Here is a 23,248-nt window from a genome sequence, read left to right as displayed (position 1 = left end):
ACTTATTTATTAATTTTTCTTCCATTTCACTTAATGATATCATCAGCTAAAGTCCCCAAACTTTCATCTTTAAAATTGGAATTTTTCTCAGATTTTAAGAATAAAAGGATTTCAATGAAACATTGAGATTTAAAAAAAAGAAAAGAAAAGTCTGTCTTCTCTCCTTTATAAAATACAGGGCCTTTGTCTTGGAAATAAAATATTATATTTACAGGATGTTACATTCAGTTTAATTTTAGAATGAGTTGTATTATGATCTATCTTGACTAAAGGAGTGTTGTTGAAATTACAAGTAATGCCCTTGAAATAATTAAAAAAGAAAACCAATTTGTCATCTGAAATATTTTCTCATCATTTGGTAATATGATCTCCTATTAGAATTTTTAGAATTGGTTTGAAGTTATCCTGCCTATATTATTACTAGATCAAAAATGATAAAAAAAACCAAAAAACTAGATTTTCCCATTGGAGATTCTCCTAGAATCTCCCAGTGGAGACTCCAGGTCTGAGACCACCTTGGGCACAGTGACCACGATATGATGGAGTTTTCAGTTCTCAGTGAGGCAAGGAAGGAGTTCACCAAAACTATCTTGGACTTTTGGAGGACAGACTTCAGCCTGTCCAGGGCAGTGGTTCAGAGATGATCTTGGGAAACAGCCCTTAAAAACAAAGGGAGGAAGGCTGGACATACTTTTAAGAAGGAAATCACATAGGTACAGGAGCAGGCTATCCCTAGGTGCCAAAAGATGAGCCATCAGGGAAGAAGAGTGGCCTGGCTGAATAGGGAGCTTTCAGTGGAACTTGGGGAGAAAAAGAAGAGATTATGACCTTGGGAAATAGGGACAGACAACTCAAGAAGAGTACAAGGATGTCATTAGGTCTTGTAGAGAGAAAACTGGAGTGGTGAAAGCTCAGCTAGAACTGGTGGTCACTGCTGGGAAAGGTAATACAAAGTGTTTTTATGAATACATTAACAATAAAAAGGACCAAGGAAAGTCTCCATCCTTTATGGGATACAGAGGGGAACATGTAACCAGGGATGAGGAAAAGCCTGAGGTACTTGGTGCCTTCTTTGCTCAGTCTTCAGCAGAAAGACCCAACATCCTCAAGGCAGCAGCCAGCCTGGGGGGTTGGTGGGCAGGGACAGGGAGAGAAGGGATTCCTGTGATCCAGGAGGGAGCAGAACAGAATCCAGGAGGGAGCAGAACAGACTGCTGTGATCCAGGAGGGAGCAGGAGAGACTGCTGTGATCCAGGAGGGAGCAGGAGAGACTGCTGTGATCCAGGAGGGAGCAGGAGAGACTGCTGTGACCCAGGAGGGAGCAGGACAGACTGCTGTGATCCAGGAGGGAGCAGGACAGACTGCTGTGATCCAGGAGGGAGCAGGAGAGACTGCTGTGACCCAGGAGGGAGCAGGAGAGACTGCTGTGACCCAGGAGGGAGCAGTCAGTCCCTGCTGTGCCACTGACACCCCCCAGGCTGTGGGGCCAGGTGGATCCACACCAGAGCTGAGTGAGCCAGTGGAGGAGCCAGGCCACTCCAGCATTTATCACCAGTCCTGGTTAACCAGGGGGGACCCAGAGAACTGGAGGCTGGCCAGGGGGATGCCCACCTGCAGGAAGGGTTGGTTGGAAGGAGGATCTGGGGACCTACAGGCCTGTCAGCCTGACCTCAGTGTGTGGGAAGGTGCCATCCTGTAGCACATACAGGACAACCAGGGCATCAGGCCCAGACAGAACGGGTTTAGGGAAGTCATGTCCTGCTTTACCCAGTGATCACCTTTTTATTACCAGGTGACCTATCTGCTGGATGAGGGAAAGGCTGTGGATGTTGTCTGCCTGGATTTCAGTAAGGCTTTTGATCCTGGCTCCCACAGTATTCTTGTGTAGAAACTGTTGATGGCTTTAATGGGTGCACTCTGTGCTGGGTTAAAAACTGGCTGGATGGCTGAGCCCAGAGCAGTGGTGAATGATGTTACATTCAAATGGTGACCAGTCACCAGTGGTGTTCCCCCAGGGCTCAGTTTTGGGGCAAGTTTTTAAGCCTTTATACAAGATTTTATATATCTTTATATATGATTTGGATGAGGGGATTGAGTCCAGTGAGTTCACAGATGACACCAAGCTGGGTGGGATGTTGATGTGCTGGAGGACAGGGAGGCTCTGCAGAGGGATCTGGACAGGCTGGATCAATGGAGCAGTGGTGTGAGGTTCAACAGAGCCAGGTGCTGTTCCTGCACTTTGGTCACAACAACCCCAGGCAGTGCCACAGGCTGGGGGAAGAGTGGCTGGAGAGTGCCCCAATGGAAAAGGACCTGGGGGTGCTGGTTTGTAGTGGCTAACGTGAGCCAGCTGTGCCCAGATGCCCCAAAAGCCCAATGGGATCCTGGCCTGCATCAGCAATGGTGTGGCCAGCAGGATCAGGGCAGGGATTGTCCCCTGTGCTCAGCACTGCTGAGGTCACATGAATCCTGTGCTGGATCCCTCACTACAAGAGGGACATTGAGGGGCTGGAGTGTGTCCTGGGAAGGGCCATGGAGCTGGGGAAGGGTCTGGAGTACAAGTGTGATGAGGAGCAGCTGAGGGAGTTGGGGGTGTTTGTGCTGGAGAAAAGGAGGCTCAGAGGAGGCCTTATCACTCTTATCGCTCCTTACAACCACCTGGCTTTAGTCAGAGGATGCTCTCCCAGGAAACCAGCAACAGGACAAGAGGAAATTCCTTATGCTGCACCAGGGGAGGTTCAGGTTGGACAGTGGGAAGAAATTTTTCTCTGAAATGTGTTTAAGCATTGGAACAGACTGCCCAGGAAAGTGGTGGAGTCACCATCCCTGGAAGTGTGTAAAATATTCCTGGATGTGGCACTCGGTGCTGTGGTCTGGTTGACAAGGTGATGCTTGGTCAGAGGTTGTACTCGATGGTCTTGGAGGTCTTTCCAACCTCAGTGATTCTGATTGTTTCAGAGGTAGAGTATGAAGTCAGTACTTACACCACAAATCCAAGCTGAGGCACTGTAATTTTTCCCTACAGCTAAAATATATTATTCTTCCATACAGCTAAAATATATTATTATCAACTTCTAAAACATTAAATGTAAATGTAGATGCCTAAACCCCATAGACATTGAATTTATTTGCCAGTAGCATTTCCTAGATCTGGCAATTTTTAGTCCTACATTTGCTGAGGAGATGCGATTTTGGAAAAACTCAGATCTTCGTGTTGGTTCTCATAGAAAAAGCAAAGAACCCACGAAGAGACCATGGCAGTATAAGAGCCATGTTTTACTCCCTCTTTGTTTGCTTTTCCTGGGTTACAGTTACCATCCTGTAAGGTAACAGTTCATCTGTTCTGTGCATAGTGAGGGATCTTAGGATAAGAAATGTGATGTTAGGGACCCCTGAAAATAGAAGCTTGTCTTGAATAGGAAGCCCAGCTTCATGGGAAGTCTCTGCATTTATACTCCCTTATAAAACCCTCTGTGATTCCCCTCTGTTGACCTATTACTTTGCTGTGATTCTGGTGTTTGGTGGTGGTAGGTGCATGATGTGTGGCTGATGGCCACTTCACACTGTAACCTGCTCAGTCCAGTCCATCTTGACTTGGAGGGGTCAGCCAGTCTTGCAGCTTGAAATAATTGCTTTAGGCAGAGTCAGGAGTTTGGAACCTCCACAACAACTGCAAATTATACTGAACAATTTCAGGTTGTATCCCCACAGGGAAAGACATGTTCTGTATTTTGTTTCAAGATCTGATTGCAAACTGTTGGTTTAACAATCAGCATTTTGTCTTTTCATGAACTCCAGCCTTGAATTCACTGTTCACTTTTCTCCTTTAGAGAGTGGAGGTCCTATTGAATTTGTTCACCTGTGCCAAGTGATTGCTCCTATTGGTTTTAATCTCTAAGGAAAATCAGCATCCAGCTGGTAGACAGTTGTACTGATGAGGACCCATTGATTTTTCTCTCCTATCCACTTACCATCAATAAGAAATGTCCTTAGCTTTCACAATACTTTTTCCCTGCCATAATGTTGCCCTGTTACCTGACTGTCAAGACTGGTCTCAGTTGCTGTTCACGTTGAATGTGGATGTGATTAACAGCCTGATAAAAATGTTTAAGTCAATATTTGAGAAGCCTAGATAAAGATAACACTTTATCATGAGAGCTTTTTAATAATGTGTTCTGTTTGATGTACACCAATGGTAAGGAATTGCTATTTTTAACAAAAAACCCTCTTTTATCAAGGGATTTTTTGATTAAGCAGTATTCAGAAAAAGAGATTTAAGAAAATGCAGGATATTCATGTTCTGGTTTGGGGGAAAAATAATTTTTCTGTTTTTAACAGAACTTGTGCTTATCACGTTGTGGTTTTTTGGTTTGCTTTGTTACTCTTTTTTCACTGCAGTATTATTCAAAGTATTTTCTTCCATAAGAAGAAGCGGGCAGCATGTAAACAAAACATCTAAAGTGATAAGCTTTTGAAAAATTATTACCTTCAGTTAGGGATGGTCAGATTATTTTACCATGTCCTTGGGAAGAGGTGAACATATAACTTCTCAAGTCTTGAGGAAGGCTGTTTATACATCTTATGCAAACTTAGATACAGAGCCATTATATACTCTTACTAATCTGCCTATGTTGTGACAAATGTTTATTGGTAATAGTTGCTAAATAGTATATTTTTAAACCTTTAAACAGATGCTACCAAAAATTGATATAAACCAGCAGTATGGACTTCAATTTTACAATAAATGATGTGTTTAAGAGGACAAGTGTGGGTGGACTTAGGTTGTGAGCTGGGGGAAGGGACTGTGTGGAAATACTGCTGAGAAGGACTGAACAAATAAATGACACAAAGTGGATGTGAGTTAGTGAGCTGCAATATATTCTCCTATTTTTGAGAATCTTATATGACTAATTGTCAACCGTGCCATATGTAAGTAATGTGGGCTTCCAAACTTGTGGCAATTAAGACTGCTTAGCATCCCACTCCAGCCCTGTAGTGTATTCTGTGTACAAGTCAGTGCTGAAGACTAATCTCTTATGACATTAATCGTCTCGTGAGGAGAGACGGAATAAATCACAGTAGCCCTTCCTCTCTTCACTCATGAAGATAAATGCCATAACACGATGGCTGATCTTCGTTATGACACTAACCATTATATATTTAACAGAGATAGCAAAATCTCACTGACAGCTAACAAAAGAATTCTCTCTTTATACATTCTTTGAGAAGGCTGTATTTCTTTAGTTCAAAAACATGACTTATCATATCTATTCTCAGAGCAATTTAAGCAGTAGATCTGGATTGTGCCAGTGAACTGTACTCTGTACATAATGATGTCATGATTCAGACTAATAAAACCTGATTTGAGATAATTGTGAAGGCTTTGGAAGGGAAAAAAGGTGCATAACATGCAAGGATTCTTAACTCTGCTCTTTTCTATTGTCTGTTTGGACAAGAAAGAATACTCTCCTGTTTAAAACAAGCAACACTTCTCCCCCCTCCCCAAAGTCAAGCCATTGGTTTTGGATGAAAATTTTTCATTTTGGTGAAAATTTTAGTTGGCTGCTTTCATTTTGTGGAAATTTTGGTTTTCCATTTTCCCTCGGTATTTGAACAGGGGGACTGAGGGAACTTAAAGAACTGAAAGTGGATTTTTGCTATGTCTGTGATTTCAAGGGCCATGTATATTTTTTAGCTTTATCACTTGCTGTACATCTCTCAGGAATTTAATTCTGTGTTTTCCATGCATTAGACACATAGTAGTCTTTCTTTCTGGGATACATTTATTAGATAGGGTTCTTAGTTATGTTCTGCATGTCCATTTGCTTGTTGTTTTGAAGGATGTATCATCCTGTAAGTGAGACACAGTCCAGACAAACGAGAAGTGAAATTTATGGACTTCCCTTCTGAGGTTAAGAGGATCAGTGTGACTTATCCTGGTTGTTCACCAAAATATCAAAATATGCTGTAAATTTCATGAGCTAGTTTCTTGCTATCTATCCCACACAATTAAAATGGAAGTATAATTTTTATGTTTGTTGTCATTAGACATTTTATAAACATAAATATATTCATGCTGGATCAGTGGAATCAATGTCACTTGCAGCATTAAATTTCTCCTTTTAGTGAGTCAATTTTACCAGGATGTAATGCCAAAAATGGTCAAAACTAATATGTAAGAATATTTATGTAGAATGCATAGTTTAAAATATTTTATTTGTTTTCTGTTTTCTCTTTTGTTTTTTCCTGTTTGTTTTTTTTTTTTCCTTCTGAAAATCTTATGTCTGTATCTTTAGGACACTGTCTAACAAGATAAGCTCTGATAGTAAAGCAATGGCAAGAAAATCAGCACAACTGTCACCTCCTGTTAAATTTGGTACATTCAGAAAGTAGCCAGTAGGAATTTTATTTCTCACATTAAATGTAACCCTTACACATTATGGTTGCCTGAGGAAAATAAAGCGATGAAAGCTTCCGAAACAAACATATATTCATTCTCTCTGTTGATTTTTCTGTAAAGTTTTGCTCTTTGTAATTGTTTTTTTTATCCTACTATGCTGAAACATAACTTATGCAGCAAACCTTTCAGTGCCTCAGAAAAAAAAAATCTGTATCATCTTCTAATAGAGAAAGCATATATGGAAACAGATATGTTTAAGGTTTTTACGGGGTTTTTTGTTCCTTTAGTAGTGATGAATGTATTCAGACTGAGAGTAGTTCTTTCCTCTGTTATCTGTAATGTAAAGGAAGCTGACAGGGCACTGGTATCCATTCAGCTCCATTGGGTCCAGTCACCTAAGCAAGGCCTGTCTTTGTTTTGTACCAAGTAGGTGCCAAAGGAGAGTTTTTATCCCTGCCACAATTAGAAGCATTTCAGGAAAATGGCCTATGTGATCACTGAAAGAATACATATTTCAGTAACGCTTTTGGATGGCAGAGCTTTTTGTTTTTTTATTCCTTGTCTCTTCTCTGAAATGATGATTTGTAGTTTTAAAAGCTTTGACCCAAGTTTTCCTGCTGGGTCAGCGCTGGTGAAACTTCTGCTCTAAGTAGGCAAGAGAATGTGGTTCACAAGCCAGAGGAGGTCTACATCAGAATTTGTCCTGTCAGCACCTAAGAGCTGCCAGCAGTGTACTGCCAGCAAGGTACCAGTGCTGATTACCTATGCAGCACTTGTGTGCAGGTTTTGGGGAGCCCATGAGCTGCATCTGTATTCATGTTGGAGGGAGTAGAGGATGTAGGAATATCCTGTAGGCTTGTGCTGTGGTAAGGATTAGGGAAGAAAGATATTTGGGTAGGGAGGTGGGAAGGTAGGAGATACACAAGTTAGGGTCATTGCAACACCTCTGAAGATAGTTTTCTATCAGTTTGAGAGCAGGGAAAGGCTGGGCACAGTGAGAGCAATGGAGTATTGCAATAGGAAGCAAAGAGAGCTAGGGCTTGCGTGGCTAAGCAGAACTGGCACTGAACTATCAGAACTGAGCAGTCATTCTGGGAATGGGGATGCTCCATTGCTTGAACTGAAATCATTGTTAGTAACCTTGCTGCTAAATGGAACCCATAGTGGGATAGCAATTTTGACACCGTGCTCATTGGGGTATCTTTGATCCTGATCTTGGGGATCTGATAGGATTATGTGTGCTCACTGGATTCATCCTGCTATAGTCACAGATGTGTTTATGGATCTATCCTGACAGAGCCTGTAAGGGAAAGTTCCTGGTTGCTTGGACAGGCAGATTGGGTTAGTAAAGAGAGAAATATTTCAGTGTGCTAGACCAGATCATGAAATTATTTTAATAAAAGTCAGTTGTTTAGAGCTAAAAACTTTACCCTACATTTTCTGCTGTCATGTATGAGACCGCTAGCAATGGCAGGATGTCACTGCTGTTAGAGCTTGTGCCTTTTAAGGGAATAGCCCAACTGTATGTTAATTTTAACTGAATTGTAATCCAATTTCTTTTGAATTTAAAATGTCAAGAGTACAGTTTATCTGGAATTTCGAAAGCTGCCTTTATAGCCATTTGAAATATGGCATTATAAATAAATTTTGGAAAGAACAATGAAAGTTTCAGACATCTTAGAACAAGCCTCAAAGATCCGGTTAAAGCAATGGCATGAACAAAGAAACTATTCAGCTTCTTTCTTGCTCTTTTCTTTCATTCAGTATTTTAGGAGATGATGATAATGCCTTATGTATCTGGCAGGTTAGCAAAGCTAGATGATTTCAGATCAACTTGCAAATTCTATAACAGAAATTCTCTTGTGGGAAACACTTGCCCAGTTGTTCCCTATAGTTCATGCCAAAGGAACAGTAAAATGCTTTTCACTGAAAGAGAGCTGGGGAAAATTGCTTTATGAGTGTGCTTTAAACCACTTGAGTTCTATTGGTCAGTGGCATTACCTCTGAACCTAAAAAAATGTGGACTAGCAAGTATGGACAAAACTGATGTTAAAACAATGTATTTCATCATATTATGGTATTTTTAATATGTTAATTTGTTATTCATGTGACATCTTTGTCCTTTTCCTGGCTTAGTATTTCTTTTCATGCTTATGTGTAGTGTCAAGTGGATTGCAAAGACAAATTCTGGAGCATACTGAGAGTGACATGTCTTATGGAATGCACCTTCTATTTAGATCTTATTATTTCGTTATTGTAATTTCAACTGCTCAAAGACAAAAGTTCTATCAAGAGAATTATTACTCCTGTTTCTAGTTCTTTTAATATTTTAGTGCCTGGAAACACTCTTTACCTTTCTCTTGATCATTATCAGCAAAAGTTCTGTGAATACCTATTTGAGAACTTACATTACAATAGGACATAGTGCACCTACCCTTATGTTCATCCCTGTTTTTCATATCTCATATACCCCTCCTTGCTGTTTTCTTCTCTTCATCCATCTCTATGCACTTCCTTTCTTCCCCCCCTCTGTACCCTCCCCTCCTCTCCAAACCATTTACCCATCTTTCTTCACACAAAGGGCTTTGAACTTTTACCAAGCTGCTGATAATTCCCCAATGACTGAAGCTGTTAATCAAAAATGAACACAAAAGATTTGAGTGGGGCATTTCCCACAATAGAAGTCAGTCCTCCTGTTAACCTCACATAAGCAGCTGTAGAAGACAATGCTGGATTTTTTCCAGGATACTGTTATTTCTTGTACCCTGTTTGATACTCCATCTTTCAATTCATTAATTTAGTAATGGGTGGCTAGAAAATAATTTATATTTTCTGCTTAGAAGAAAGAAAGTTTTTGGGGGGTTTTGTTTGGTGGTTGTGATTGCTTGTTTGTTTGGTTGGTTTTTTTGTTCTTTTTTGCACCCTGCTATCTTTGGGCAGTGAAGATTGTCCATTGTGTAGTTCAGCCTGACTTGTCTTTTAGCTGATGAGTAGGAGCACTGGGAGTAATTGCACTGTTCCTCTTTCTCCTCCTCCTCAGTTTTTAAAAATAATGTTCTAGGGGAGAATTGCTTCAGTTTCTGACTCGTGGCTCAGCCTATTACTATAAAATGATCCTGATTTTTTTCAGCTACCTGACCTTCAGATCCCTGCTAGCAGCATCCAGGAGTGGAAGGAGCCCTGGCTGGTTTCAGACTGTTTGGTCACACAGTCAGCAGCATCAAGCCCACTAGGCTGATCTGCTGCTGCTTTTGGACCACAGTGCAGTATCAGAACACACTTGGTTCTTGTTTAGAATAGTTATTTTCTGTCAGTGTGGTAACTGATAGCTGCAGGCAAAGCTTCCCACTTTCTGCAGGAATGTTTATGGGTGGCAAGAGGGCCAGCTCTCTGATTTGCCTTTCTTCACTTTGTCCCTCTGCTGTGTTCTCTTCAGTGTCTAAAATGCAAATTATTTAGCAGATCTGATTTAGGTAGTCACAAGCATCTGTATATATAAATTAAACTAATAATTTCATCAATTACAGAGAAGTCCTCCTCTGATTTTGTAGGAAAGCTGAGCATTCAGGATTTCTCTCTTATGCAAAGCTGAAAGTCTTGACTGTGCACTAGAGTCTTCCAAACTAACAGTTCACTGGAAGGTGTTTTTCCCTGGTGTGGCAACTGATATTTGTCAAGTAGTTGTCAACAGATGCTGATGGATGCTGTAGTGACAAAAAGAATTGGTATTTCTTCTTTTCCCATATAACTGACATGACTTTTCCAATTAAAGTGGGAATGCATTTGTTTGTGGCATCTGTGTGATTATTTAATATCTCTGAAGTTGTGATCTGATACCTGTAGGTGACACAAACACTACAATTTGTTAGGCTGCTGCTGTTTGTTGGGAGGTTGGATTTCCACTGTGCTTGGATGATCTGAGCCTTCTTTCCCTTGAGCTGTTAACCAGGCTTTGAATGAACACCAAGAATCTGTTCTGTGCAGTGACTGCTTCAGTTCTCTTTCTGATTGTCCTGATGGGTTTCACATTATTTGTCCCAGTTATTTAGCGACTGTCTCTTTTTAAGGCTGTGGTTGAATGGCAGGAATAAATAGAGCATATCTGATCCTCTTTGATAGAGGTTGCAGTCAGTGCAAACCATTCTTCTGCCATTGTCCTTCTTAACAAAATACATTGAAGCAGTCATGTTCTTCACGACAGTACTTTGGTGTGCTTTAATTTCAGCATTATTAGTCACTGCCCATACATGATACAAGTGTTGGTGGATGGAGTGGGAGGAGGAAGAAAGATATTTAAAACAAATTAGGGCTTCCTCCCCTGATGTGCATTACTGTGTCTGACCAAGAAGCCTATGATTTAACTATTCCTTTTGCATTTTAGTATGTTGTTTGCCTTAAGGCACAGTTATTCAGTTTGAATTTCTAATATTATTTTTAAAAGTCTCAGAAATGCAAAAAGAATTGCAGGCTTTTAGCAGTGTTAGTGGTAAGAAACAGAGGCAAGAGTTCAATGTATTCATTAGCTCACAAAATCTTAAATAACACTCTGATGTTGTTTTCCATAACTGAGAGAAGAAAATTATATTATTATTGAAAGGTTTTTACAAGTAATTATTTTTATTTTCTTGTGATAAATGGTTAGGCTAAAACTGGGGGGAGGGGAGAGCAATGGTGAGGATGGACAGCATGGTGGGAGGGGCAGAAAAAACCCATCCTTACTAAGGTTCTCTGATAATTAATTTTTGTTATGATAAAGAAAATTTAATCTTGTACATAATAACAGGATTTTCAACTTAAGCAGTGTTTAAATCGGAGAATCTATGATTTTCAGTTAGGGTATGAACAGTTCTTTAAATAATAAGATTTACAGGGTTAGATGAACAGAACTAAATTTGTGGGGTATATGAACTGCAGCCCACACTACATGTCCAGTGTAAAGCAAATCCAACAATGGGCAGTTATTTACTCCAGCCCTTTCAGCCCTAACAGTCTGCATTTCAATTTGTCATTATTCCCTGAATGTGTTCACTTCATACTGTGGTATTTGAAATCTGCCCTGTGGGTTTCATTAAACTTTCTGTAGTGGTGTTATGGATCCTACTTGTTGGTTTCATTGTTGTATGGTGAAGATGATCTTCCATATCCGTGTGTCTGGCCATTGTTTCCACAACCAGTTCAGTGCAGCTTCCTCAGCACAAACTGCTCACCCTTCTCCCATTGTCCAGGACAGGGTGACTTCTGATGTTTGCTTAGCTTTATTGTTTCTTTCCCATTATTGTCAAACTCTCATGGTAACACTTGGCACTTTGACTGACTTTATAGAGCAGGATGTGATGTCGTAGAGGAGGGGACAGGGCTACCCAAATTTTCTCAATTGCAGGGAGGAGCTGCCCAGGTGTGCTGAGGGGCCTGTACTCAGGAAGAGAAACAGGGAATCCTCCACAGTGAGTAACCCCACTTTCAAGTGCACACAGTTTCCTTCATAGCCGTGTCCAGTACAGTGTAGTATCCTCTGCTGTCCTTTCCAGTTTGCTCTCTGGAATGTTCCCAGTTTGATTCTGTTTTTCCCTTTTTTTTGGTGTATTCTCATTTCACCTTGTACTTTGTCTTCTTTCTGAAGGTTAAAGTTTCCATTTTTGTCTCTTCACACCATTAATCTTTTCTCATCCTAGTCTTAATCTTTCTACGCATTGTCATTTTTCCAATGTGTCATTGTTGTTCTGTCACTAATATATCATATCATTTCTCTTCCCTTGTGTGCAATGGCCCTTTTCCCAGCCCTGTGCAGTTTCTTCTGTCCTTACTCATTGCTGTACTTTTACTCTTTCCCACCTTCTCTTCTTTCTCCTTTCAAATCACTTTTTGGTTTTCCTTTCCTGATGGGTCCCTTTTGAATCTTGCCTATTGATGTACATAAGACAAGCTCAGTTCAGCTCCCTGACCTTTCTAGTGCAACTTTCACCTATACCTTTTCCTTTGTGGAACTGGAAGATAAAAGATACAAAGCACATCTGTAACAAAGAATTGAAGGATTTGGTAAACTGCGTTTTGGCTGTGAAAGAGAGCAGGAAGGAAATTAGAGCAGTAAAAGGGCTGAGCTGGTCAAGCTGTAGTGAGTAGGCAGTCTTTGGCTTTAGGTGGGCTGCTGAATTACAGCCCTGGCCAGCACCCTTCACAGCTGGATTGGTGTGATATGATGTGGTGGTGTCTCTAGTTCCTAGTGGGCAGGTATCCACATAGTAGTAGCTGCTTTCACAATTACCATTATTTGGTAAATACTACAGAGAAGCTCAGGAATTAGACCAAACTGATTTCATAGTTACAGAGGGTAGAAATGCAAGTTCTGGCTGAGATATGTTGGCAGGGTGCTCTGGGAAGCTTGATTGCTGTGGCCTGTTCTGCACCTTTTACTGCTGATTGAAGGGTTTCATTTTTCAGGGCTATCAGTCTGGCATTTTACATGAGCAAAAGAGCAGCTGTTTGTTTAGCAGCATAAAACTGATGGGGACAAAAAGGAAGTGGAAAATCAGAAAAAAAAATCTTACAAGATGGTTCTATCTGTAAAGGGGGACTGAGTTACTTTGGGCTCAATTGGAAAAGGCAAAGGAGTGGAAAATGAGCTGAACTGGAGAAATATACTGCACTTTGTCATGTAGCATCTTGTGTGCTGTGACTGTTCTGACTGCTTCATTTTTCATTGTTTTTAGAATAAAAAGACATTTTAAAATTGAAATCCCACTGTGTCAATTCTTACAGTAGCTCCTAGTCTACAAATGGAAGGTTTTAGCCAATTTTTTTCTGAGGTCATGGCGAAGCTAAGTGTAGAATAGTAAATGGCCTCAAAGAATTCTAAAGTAATAAAAAGCAAAGAAAGTGCTAGTGGGTTTGGTTATTTTTCCCTTTGGCTCTTGTGTTTTATGTATTTCCCCTCATGCCTGAAAGAAAAATCTGTTGCTGTGTCATAAAACCATTGCGTATTCCAACTCTTTTATTTGTAACCTGGTAAGAGTTTTCCCAGGCAGATGTAGCAGATGATGTACAAAAGCAGCAAGGAAATCTTTTTCTTGCTGCAGTTTCCTGGGTTGTATCTGGCCTTCCAACAGACAGAGGACTCCAGTCTCAACACTGTCATTCCCTGCCTTTTACAAATAACTGCATAAAAACCTGCATGATCACATAACCTTTCAGATTCATAGGACAGCTGTGTCTTGTCACTTACATTTACTATTTCTTTTTAGGCATTGGAAAAGTATCCCAATTCACCAATGACTGCAAAACAAATACTGGAAGTCATTCAGAAAGAAGGGTTAAAAGAAACAAGGTCAGTGTTTATATGTTTTGTATTTCTGCTATCTCTGTGAAAATGATCTAGGACTGGTGTATAATCTTTACAGAACTTCAAGTGCTGGCTTAATTGATTTTCAGTGTCAAAGTGGGAAATACAATTGATGGGTTTTGATTGTTAATTCAAGGCTTTTAAAAGGCTTAGTGACTGTCTTAACTTTGTATCTTACCAAAGGAGTCTGTGGGCCAGCTCCAGGACTGTGGCCTGTCTTTAGAAAGACAGTGTCATTTGCTCAGACAGCCCAGTGCTGCATCTCCTTTTTGCTTAAGGACTGAAGCTCATCAGCTGGGTTACCTCTGCCACTGTGTGCACAGAGAAAGTGCAAGATGAAGCTTGGTGCACTTCTCACTTGGGTTTATGGTCTGGCACTTAAATCACAGTCAGAAATTGCTGGTGTTGCCTGTGGTAACAAGAGATTGTGCTGATAAAGAACTGGGAATGGAAGGAGAGGGAGGTTTGGACACTGGGAGCTAATCTGTGTCTGCAGAGTGTGGGTACAGTAACTGATACAGCAACTCAGCTTGCTTGATAACAACATACTTTGGGTGTAGATTCAAGTGATAATAATTACTTTTTTAGAGGATAGATGTGTTATCCAGAGACTGTGGAAATCAATCCGTTGTCTTCCATACCTGCCTGGTTCAGATGTACATGCAGCTTTTTTTTCTCAAAGGTGACTGTGTACTTGCTAGGTCCTCTAGTGACCTTCCAGTGGAAACTTGGGCAGGAAATGAAAATAAGGAAAAACTGGTTGACTGGTGGGGGTCTCCTACAAGATGCAATTGCCTCTTCTTCAAATATTATAGTAAAATTTTCTGGTTTAATAAATTAATACTTGTTGCTGTCTCAAAGCACAGGGAGACATGTACTTTTATTTTAATAATGCTCTTCCAGTGTGGAAGCTAAGGTTCAAAACAAGAGAACTTCAAACTCCATGTAAAGGTGAACCAGAACTAACCATGGGACATATTTTTTCCTGAATTCCCTGTTGTTCCTAGGAAACAGAGCAGTACACAATCTGTGTGATTGTTTGCACGGCATAACCATGCACTTCTTTGTTGGCAGCCTCATAACATACTCATAATAGCTATATTTTGATAAAATTGCAAAAGAGATGGTATGGAAAGTGAAATTGAGTTTGCCACCTTTTACAGATTTAAAGTGCTCTAGTTCCTGTCGAGAAATTGCTTTGAGTACATTTGGCAATGATTCCAAGGAAGTAAGGGGATGAAAACTTTTGAAAATGGATGTCCAAACGTGTTATACTGCAATGATTTGCATACAAAAACAACAAAAATGCAAGAAAACACAGTTTTGAAAATCTGTTCTATTAAGATACCGTTTCTCACAGCAGTGAATGAATTGCTTTCTTCTTATGTCTTGTGATATGAGAATTGCCTGGGAGGGGCTCTAATGCCTGCTAGTAGCATTTCTTTGTAATTTTAAAAATCCTTGTTTTCATGATCAGTGCACGAATAAAATTTTGAGTGAAAACCTATGGAAAGAAATGAAGGCAATGTTTTATATTTTAAATATAGAAAAAGTCAAAACCCTTTTTAATTGCTGCAGAATGAATAGTAAGAGAAAAATTCCTTTAAAGAGGTTCCAAATGAGATTATCTTTCATTTCTTCAGTTACTAAGAAACTGAGCATTGCAGAGAAATAGGAAAGAAATTCAGATTCATTCTGATTTTTATTCATGGTACGTGCAGGTATATGTGACAGTGTAGTAGATTGCAGGATGCTGTATGTGCTCATGAGTTCTAGAAAACTTAGAAGGATAAAATTCAATGTTCTTCATACTTGAAATATTTTCATCCTAAACTCCTTAGCCTAAGCATTCTAAATTCTGCAATTGTAAAATGAGAAAATGTTGATTCGGTATTGATTTCTAAATATTTGGGTTTTCATTTGATTTCCGATTTTATGTGAAAGTTGTTGATGCCTTTGCTGTTACTAAAGATGATCTTTCCTGGTCTCTCTGCTGCAGCTAGCTAAGATGAGCAAGGGATGTACATTTATGATGTGCAGTCACCTGGCCATAAGCAGCAGAATGACACTAGCATATTTTATTCTGTATCGATTTGTGTATTCTTCCAAGTCTGAACTTGTGCCAGGAGTATGTTACTACTCTGATACACTTTACTTACTCCTTTTTACTGATTATCATTGTCAGTAGAACCTTGGTGATTCTACATTAAGTTCTTAAAAAACTCCCCTCTCTACTCTTCCATTTATAGATGAATGAGGTTAATTGTCTCAGTCATTTTTCATATATATTTTATCATTAATTAATCTAAAGCTTTTTGCTGTGATAGTAAATCTGAAAGAATAATGTATGATTTTCAGCCATCTCATTGTCATTATGAGTAATCTTAAAAAAATGCTGTCAGACTATTCAGCCTCTTTTTCTTTTTTTGCCATAAAGGCACCAAGTTGCACATTTATTTTTGTATTACTTATATAATTAAATACAGAAGGATTAAATTTCAAATTTACAAAGCAGATATATGTTAGAAAATAAACCAAAAAAACTCTACTGATGTACCCTGTGAGAGGTTGTACACCTACCTTGGGGAAGAAAAACTCATTTTTGTTTCTTAAGTATCTCTCCTGTTATGCTGGTTGGTTGTAAAATGGTAAGCAGGCAGGCAGTTCTTCTGCTACCTAGAAGGTGTAAAAAACTTTTAAGGCAAACCTTTCAGGGACATAGAAAATGTATGGCTTTTTTCTGTGGGAGGTGGCAGGGAGGGGGAAGTATTTACTTAAGATTCATACTTGTGCTGATGGTGAACAGTGTCAGGCCAGCAGATTTGGACACTGAAACCTCTTTACAAGGAAAACAGCAGCTCTCTTCAGAGCACAGTAATTTGGATTTTCTGTCCTGAAAACATTTCCCCATGCTGCTGTTAATTTCTAGGCTCACCACCTGCTGTCTGTACACCCTAGCATGAGCTTTTGCTGATTCTGCTGGTGTGACACGTCAGAGTATGAACCATCTTGCCTCAGTGCTTCTTTTCCCCTGTGCCTCACTAGTTGTTCTCCATCTTGCATTTCTTTTGTTACTTATTTCTGTTAAGCTCTAAAATTTCCCTTACTGAATTGTATTTCAGTTTTGTTCAGGTTGTTTTTCAAATTCAGTAAAATTGCTTTAACAATGTACTCTTGTCATCCAGCATACACGCAGCTTTTCCAAGCTTTAATGTCATCTGCTCAGTAGAGCTTGTTTTCTTTTGTAGAATTATATTTCTCTTTGCTGATAGAAGTCTGTGAGAAACAGTAACCAAAAACTTAAGTTGGGCTATCTGATACCTACTGCTTCTCTAGCAACAGGGTCTGCTGCTATGTCACAAAGAATATTTTGATAGATTTGAAGTAACTTGTTCTTGACAAGCCAAAGTATTACCCAACTTCATATCTGCTAAATATTTCCAAATCATTTTCATTCCATATTTTGGGGAAATTGAAATTCATTTGCTGCATCTCTACTTCTTTGGATCTGGAGTTTTTCATTTTTTTTAAGCTAACTGCTGAGTCTTTTCCATTCTTTTGCAATCACTGATATCCTCTACGAATTCTCAAAAATTATGATTGATAATTCTGAGGCTGATCCAGTCAACTTTAATTACCTGTGGTGAATTTCAGCACATTTACCTGATGTGAGAATATGTAATATATTTAATTATCATCTAATCAATTTTCCCATGTTTGTTCCTGGTATTGGTTTTAGCAGCTGTCTAATCATAGACACATTTCTGATTAGGCATTAGAACTCCTGTGCTTTGAGTGTAAGTACTCAGTGCCAAGCCCTTCTTGGAAGAGCAAGTCAGTTTCCTTTCTGCTGGTGTGCTTACAGAAATTTCTTTGTGGGTGTTGTGTGGGTGAGTTTGCTGAAGTTTAATTTCCTGACATGCTTTTTCTTCTTTTTGTGTTCTCCCTTGTTTTCCTAAAAATGAATAATCATCCTTTCATGAATGCTTAGTTTTTTAGCTGCTGCTTCCCCACAGGTTCGAGTCAACCAAGTATAGTCCCAGAAAGATGCTTTTCTGTCCCTGTCTTTCTTTTCTCTTGGTTTTATTCTTTTTTGTCATTTCCTGGAAATTGCCTGTAGAACCAACAGAAGTAAGCTGTCTGTTCAGTTCTGTTTGGAGGGCTGCACTTTTGTGAGGAATAGGGCCAATTGAAGAGCACTAAAATTATCAGGGACATATAAATAAGACAGAAGCTGGTATGAATTAGTTGTTTGGATTAAGGAAGAAAAGATTGAATATAGGCATAGTAAATCTTCAGCCACACAAAAGATAGGAGAAGAGTGAAGGAGCAAATTATCCTGTCTGCTGTGGACAGAACAAGTAATAAGGCCTTTAAATTGTAGAAAGAGACTGTGCCAATTAGAAAGTACAAAGTTTGGATTTTTTAAACAGGAACCATTAATTGCTGTTACAAGCCATGGAAGAGATGTGAAAGGTCTCACCACAACCCAGTGTAGCTGTAGATGTGTGTGTCAGGAATAACATAGATTTGGTTGATCCTGCCTTGAACTAGGGAAATGAACTAGTATATCCCTTGATCCATGTTTTTCTATGAATTTTTCCAGAACAGTTTTCAGTTCTTGGGCCATACACGTTGTTTGAGTCCTAGGGGAGAACATCCAGCCAAACTCTGTTAAGTGTTTGATGCTAATAACTCTAGATTATGTCTTGGCTTTCTGTGATTCTCTTTCTCCTTTGCATGGTGAGGCTGGGAAATTGACTTGTCTGGATAAGATTAAAGGCAAAGATCCTCAGTACAAGTTAAAAGCCAATAAACTTTCAAAATGGGACAAGCTGCTTAATTTCTTGGAGTACAACTTTAGCCCACAGCTATGATAGCTATTTGCTTTCCTCCTCCACTAGACTCAGGACTGTGAATACTGGAATGGGATAATTTCATAGTGTTTTTGCTATTCAGCTGGAGTAATTGTCTTCTGTGTGGTCAACTAACTTGACCATGACCTTATTCTGTTCAGGTAATTTATAAAAGAGTTTTTAAAAGTTGGCTTGTCTCACTCTGTTTTCCATTTTCCAGAAGGAATCTTAAACTTCTTTTTCTTGATGTTTCTTTGTTGATCTTAATTTCAGCTATGGGAATCAGAGAATCAGTCGTATCTCCTCCACTTCCTCTGTTTTATCCTCTGCATATTTTGCCTTTTGCTTTGCAAGACTAAGCTATTTATTGATTTATTGTTGTGACAATTGTCTTTCAGAAGACTAAGAGATGCTTGCCACTGGCACTGGCAATAGTGCTGTTTTGTTCTGCACTCCACAGTGTTGATAATATTTATCATGAATGATATCATACCATATTAAGTCTTCTGAGCCTAGGAAAGCAGCACAAAGTATGACCCTAATAAATTTCAAAGACACTCTTACTGGATTTACAGTCTTTGTGCAGAAATATGAAACTAGTGGGTTAGCTAGAATTAAACCCACTTTGAACTGCAGAGTGGAGTCATCAATGGAATAAAACACATGATCCGTGAAGGGTCTGTCTCTAGCTTTGAAGTTAGAGGGGTCTCCTGAAAATGTTACCATCACTTGTGAATCCTTTGATCTTTTTGACAGTGTCTCTTTAAGCCTTGCATACTTCATCCTTAGAGCTATTGACTTTAAAAAAAATCCCTTCTGAATGCTGCTGTTTCTGTAAATAAGCTAAATGAGCTGGCAACTGTCTTCTGTTGTTTATCTTTTTCAGGTTCCTTGTTTTATTGTATGCATATAGACAGAATTTTTTACTTTCTTTCCCTGTAAAATCATTCCAAGATGTCATTGTAATTCATAATTATTAAGTCACAGTTTTTATCTTTCATTTAAAAAAGAAAAAAACTCAAATGCCCTGCAATTACCAAAACCACTTAAAATTTAATTGAAAGAACCACAGTTTTTGTCTTAAGGCTGTGGTTGCCAGCAGAAGAGCACAGACAGTTAGGAGGCTTCTGTGGTTGCATATGTCTGATGGAATTTATTTGGGAGCCTCTTCAGCTGAAGGGAGTGTATTGTTTTGTCTGAAGGTAGTTATTCCCTGCAATGGACTGAAAAGAAGCCATGATGGAAAGAGAGGGAGAAAGCTATTCAGATTCTTTTGCCTGGCATTATTAGGTTGATTTTCATGCTTCTGCAGATGTGGCTTTTGGCTGTAAAGCGGTGAAAGAAACAAACTTCAGTACAACCTGTCTTTCTGCATAAATTCACTTCAGACATGTCTTTGAAACGCTGTTTTTTCCAGTGTAACAACAGACCACCTAATTTGGTAGGCAGTTCTGATAGCAGCAATTTGCCAGCTGAAAATCTCAGGCTTGCTCCTTCTTGCCTAGACAATTCCCAGCATTGTTATGTGTGGTGTAGTTTAACCTGGTAAAAACCGGTGGGTTTTCTGTATTACATCCCAGCATTGGAACTTAACTTGCATAATCACACCTCTGTCACCTCTGTAATAATCATTTCAGCTTTTGGGGATGTAGCCCTAGAACAGCTAAGGTATTAACTCAAGCCTAAGATCAGGGTTGTGAGTTCTTGATTACATATTGCTGCATTGTGATTACCCTGCTGTTTAAAGCTTGCCTATATCTGGACAGCAGTAATCCCACCTTTTGTATTGATTTGGAAACTGGTTATGGGTGAGATGTAGAACAGATGTGAAATAATAAAATCTCAAATGTCTTCCCTCAGTGAATTGCAAAGATGAAGAATTTTTTAATCATGGTGAGTCAGTCTTCCATTGTGTATAACTATATAAAACAATATAAGACATTTAGCTACCTGGAATGTTTTTTTGTTTGTTTGATTTTTTTTTGCCTGAGTCATTATTGTTCTAATTTTTTTCTCCATATTTTAGTATTTTAGAAATTTTCTGGAGTGTTTTATTTGTTTTAATGCTGCTCTCCTTTCCTTCACAGGACAGTGAAGTCTCTGTCTAGGGAGTTTAATAAACAGTCCAGTAAAATCAATCTCCATATCAGTGGTTCTTACAAAGTTATCTTTATAATTAAGGTGTGAATTTAACTTTGAGTTTCAGATGATAAATGGCATAGCTTAAATTGTAAGTACCTTTTGAATATGACACAGCATACTGTGGAGGATACTGTTTTTACTGATAAGAGTATTAATTGAGCATATGTAAAAAGAGAGTGGAGACAGAAGCAAAGTAATATTTATCAAAGCTAAATGTAGAGCTATTATAGAATATAACCTGGTCCTTGTCTCCTCCACTCCCAGTGTCCTGGACATTAAGTTGGTGTTGCCTGTGCAGTATCTATCTGCTAGTTCCCATCTATGTGCAGTCCCATGTCCCATGAGTTTCTGCAAGATGAATCTTCCTGCTTTCTCATACAGCATCACCCACCCCATGGTCTCCAGTTACCCTGATCTACTATCATCCATTTTCCCTTCCTTTGTGGACTCAAACTCCATTATGTATGCCTGAAATTTTCTCAAGTGTTACAAACATCCCAGGATTTATTTAGTGTTCTGACTTGGGGCCAATCATGCATTTTTCCTTAGTTTGGTTCCAGAACCAATTATGAGAAAATAAAGCAATTCCATTTATTTTACCACATCTGGGACCTTCAACATGGTTTAGGAAAGTTCATATGGTTTCCTTTTTTGTACTTAGCCCTTGATTTGTCATCATGTTGAAGTTTGTTCCTGCATTCTTGGGTCAACTGAGATTTTAGAGCAGTCTAATCTTTAAGATTAGTGTGTTGCTGTTACTTTTCCATATGCATTTTTGCCCATTTAGAATTCAAGACTTTAGTTTTCCATTTGGTACAATATTTCCCTTTGTTTGGGTGCTAAAACATACATGGTAACCAGCATTCCTTCTTTCATGTAAATTATAGGATATGGTCTTGCTTGATTTATTTTTTTTTTTAATATTTTTTGAAGATCTGCTATAAACCTTTTTGCTTTCCATCTATTAACAGTTCTGCAAAATGTATCTGCAAAGATTGGGAAAAGAGGTATCCAGTTTGTGTGACATACTTGTCTCCTAGGTGCTATTAAACTATTTTTATTTTACTTGTGCTATTTAGGTTTCTGCTCCTTCCATGCAAGCCTAATCTGTGTATAAAGCACTGTATGAAGCTTTTTTAGATTTGGTTGATGCTTTCTTGGTAAGGGAAAGTGACCTGTGTGATTGTTGAATATTCAAGTTATAATACATTATATCAAGTTATAATATTCAGAGGATATGTGGAAAATATAAAAAAAAAAAAAAGATTTTTTTTTACCTGTAAGGTGAAAAATAAGGAAAACTTATGATAGTTAGATTTTGTGATGTGATAAATTTTTCAAGTTCTAAAGATCTGTAGTGCAAAATTTTTTTTAAGTGCACCCATGTCCTTTCTCTGTATCACAGCCTAATATTCTGAAATTAAGACCTCCATTAATTTAATGTTAAAGATACTTCTTATTTTAATACAAGTGGAAGTCCAACAACTTAAATATAAAAAAATAATGTATAGAAGTGCAGATCTTAAAAGAGTTACTAGTTTTGTGCAGTCATGATATCACTTCCTGTTAAATGTTTTATTTTTACGTGTGAGGTGGACATCAGCTGTGACTGGATAATGTAAATTTGTCAACAATTCCAGTGTTGCTTTTCATAGTGTAGTGATTCCTTTATTTTTATGTTTAATGAAAGAATTTAAGTTGGATTTGTTTTTTCCTGTGTTGTGTCTCTCTCTCAGTGTAGACTGCTATGGAAAGAGACTGAAAAGCAGCAAAGTAGTTAAGGCTGATGAAAAGAGAAACCTACATTATAAATTTGTGTTACCAAAAGTGTATATTGTGACCTATCTGTCTTCCCATATTTCTCCTAGACAGTGTAACTACACTGTATGCTACAGATATTTTTTTCTTTAATGTTTCAGTATTTTGAAGAGTAATTCTGCATTATAATAATGTTTCTTTTTCAAAAAGAGAAATTAAATAAAAATATCCAACAGACCTAAATGCATTCAAAACAATCAGATAATCTCTGAAGCTACATCAGGAAAGTTTCACCATATCTTCAATCCATCCTCCCATCAGTGAAAGTTTTAGGTTTGGTTTATTTGTTTGGGGGATTTGGCTATTTTGTTTTGTGTATGTGTAGTATGTTTCCTATAGTGTAGAGCATTAAGCCTCAATGTAAAAAAAAAAATGGCTGAAGAGATGCAGTTTTCCAGTCTACAGACTGTTTTCTTTCCTTTTTTTCCAAAGTCTGGCTGCAGCTGTATAAGCATGACTATGTGAAAGGTAGGTTAAAGATTAAGATTCAAGAATAAAATTCTCTGATTCTACTGCCTTAATCAAACTCTTTTGCCAGCATCACTTTAAGAGAAGCAAGGACATGAAAGAGCTTTCCAATAACAGTTGTCCATGTTGTCCAGGCACAAAGTTTTCAAAAATATTATGGGGAAACTGAAAGTTGACAGAATGTGTTTTTCTTTCCATCATTGTCCTGAAATGAAGATCTACTACATA

At 38.6% G+C, this 23,248-nt stretch overlaps 1 protein-coding gene across 1 annotated transcript in view; it reads left to right on the top strand.

Annotated features, from left to right (window-relative positions):
- The first annotated feature begins 2,532 nt into the window (after positions 1 to 2,532).
- ASXL3 (ASXL transcriptional regulator 3) overlaps positions 2,533 to 23,248 on the top strand; it is a 110,680-nt gene continuing 89,964 nt past the window's right edge. Inside the window, exons 1-2 of the mRNA XM_056482787.1 lie at positions 2,533 to 2,742; positions 13,639 to 13,721. Coding sequence (XP_056338762.1) covers positions 2,533 to 2,742; positions 13,639 to 13,721 — 293 coding nt within the window. The remainder of the gene's footprint in view (positions 2,743 to 13,638; positions 13,722 to 23,248) is intronic.

This window comes from Oenanthe melanoleuca, chromosome 2, assembly GCF_029582105.1.
Source record: "Oenanthe melanoleuca isolate GR-GAL-2019-014 chromosome 2, OMel1.0, whole genome shotgun sequence".
Taxonomy (NCBI): domain Eukaryota; kingdom Metazoa; phylum Chordata; class Aves; order Passeriformes; family Muscicapidae; genus Oenanthe; species Oenanthe melanoleuca.
The sequence above is the reverse complement of the archived record's forward strand: the minus strand, read 5'-3'. Positions and strand labels throughout refer to the sequence as shown.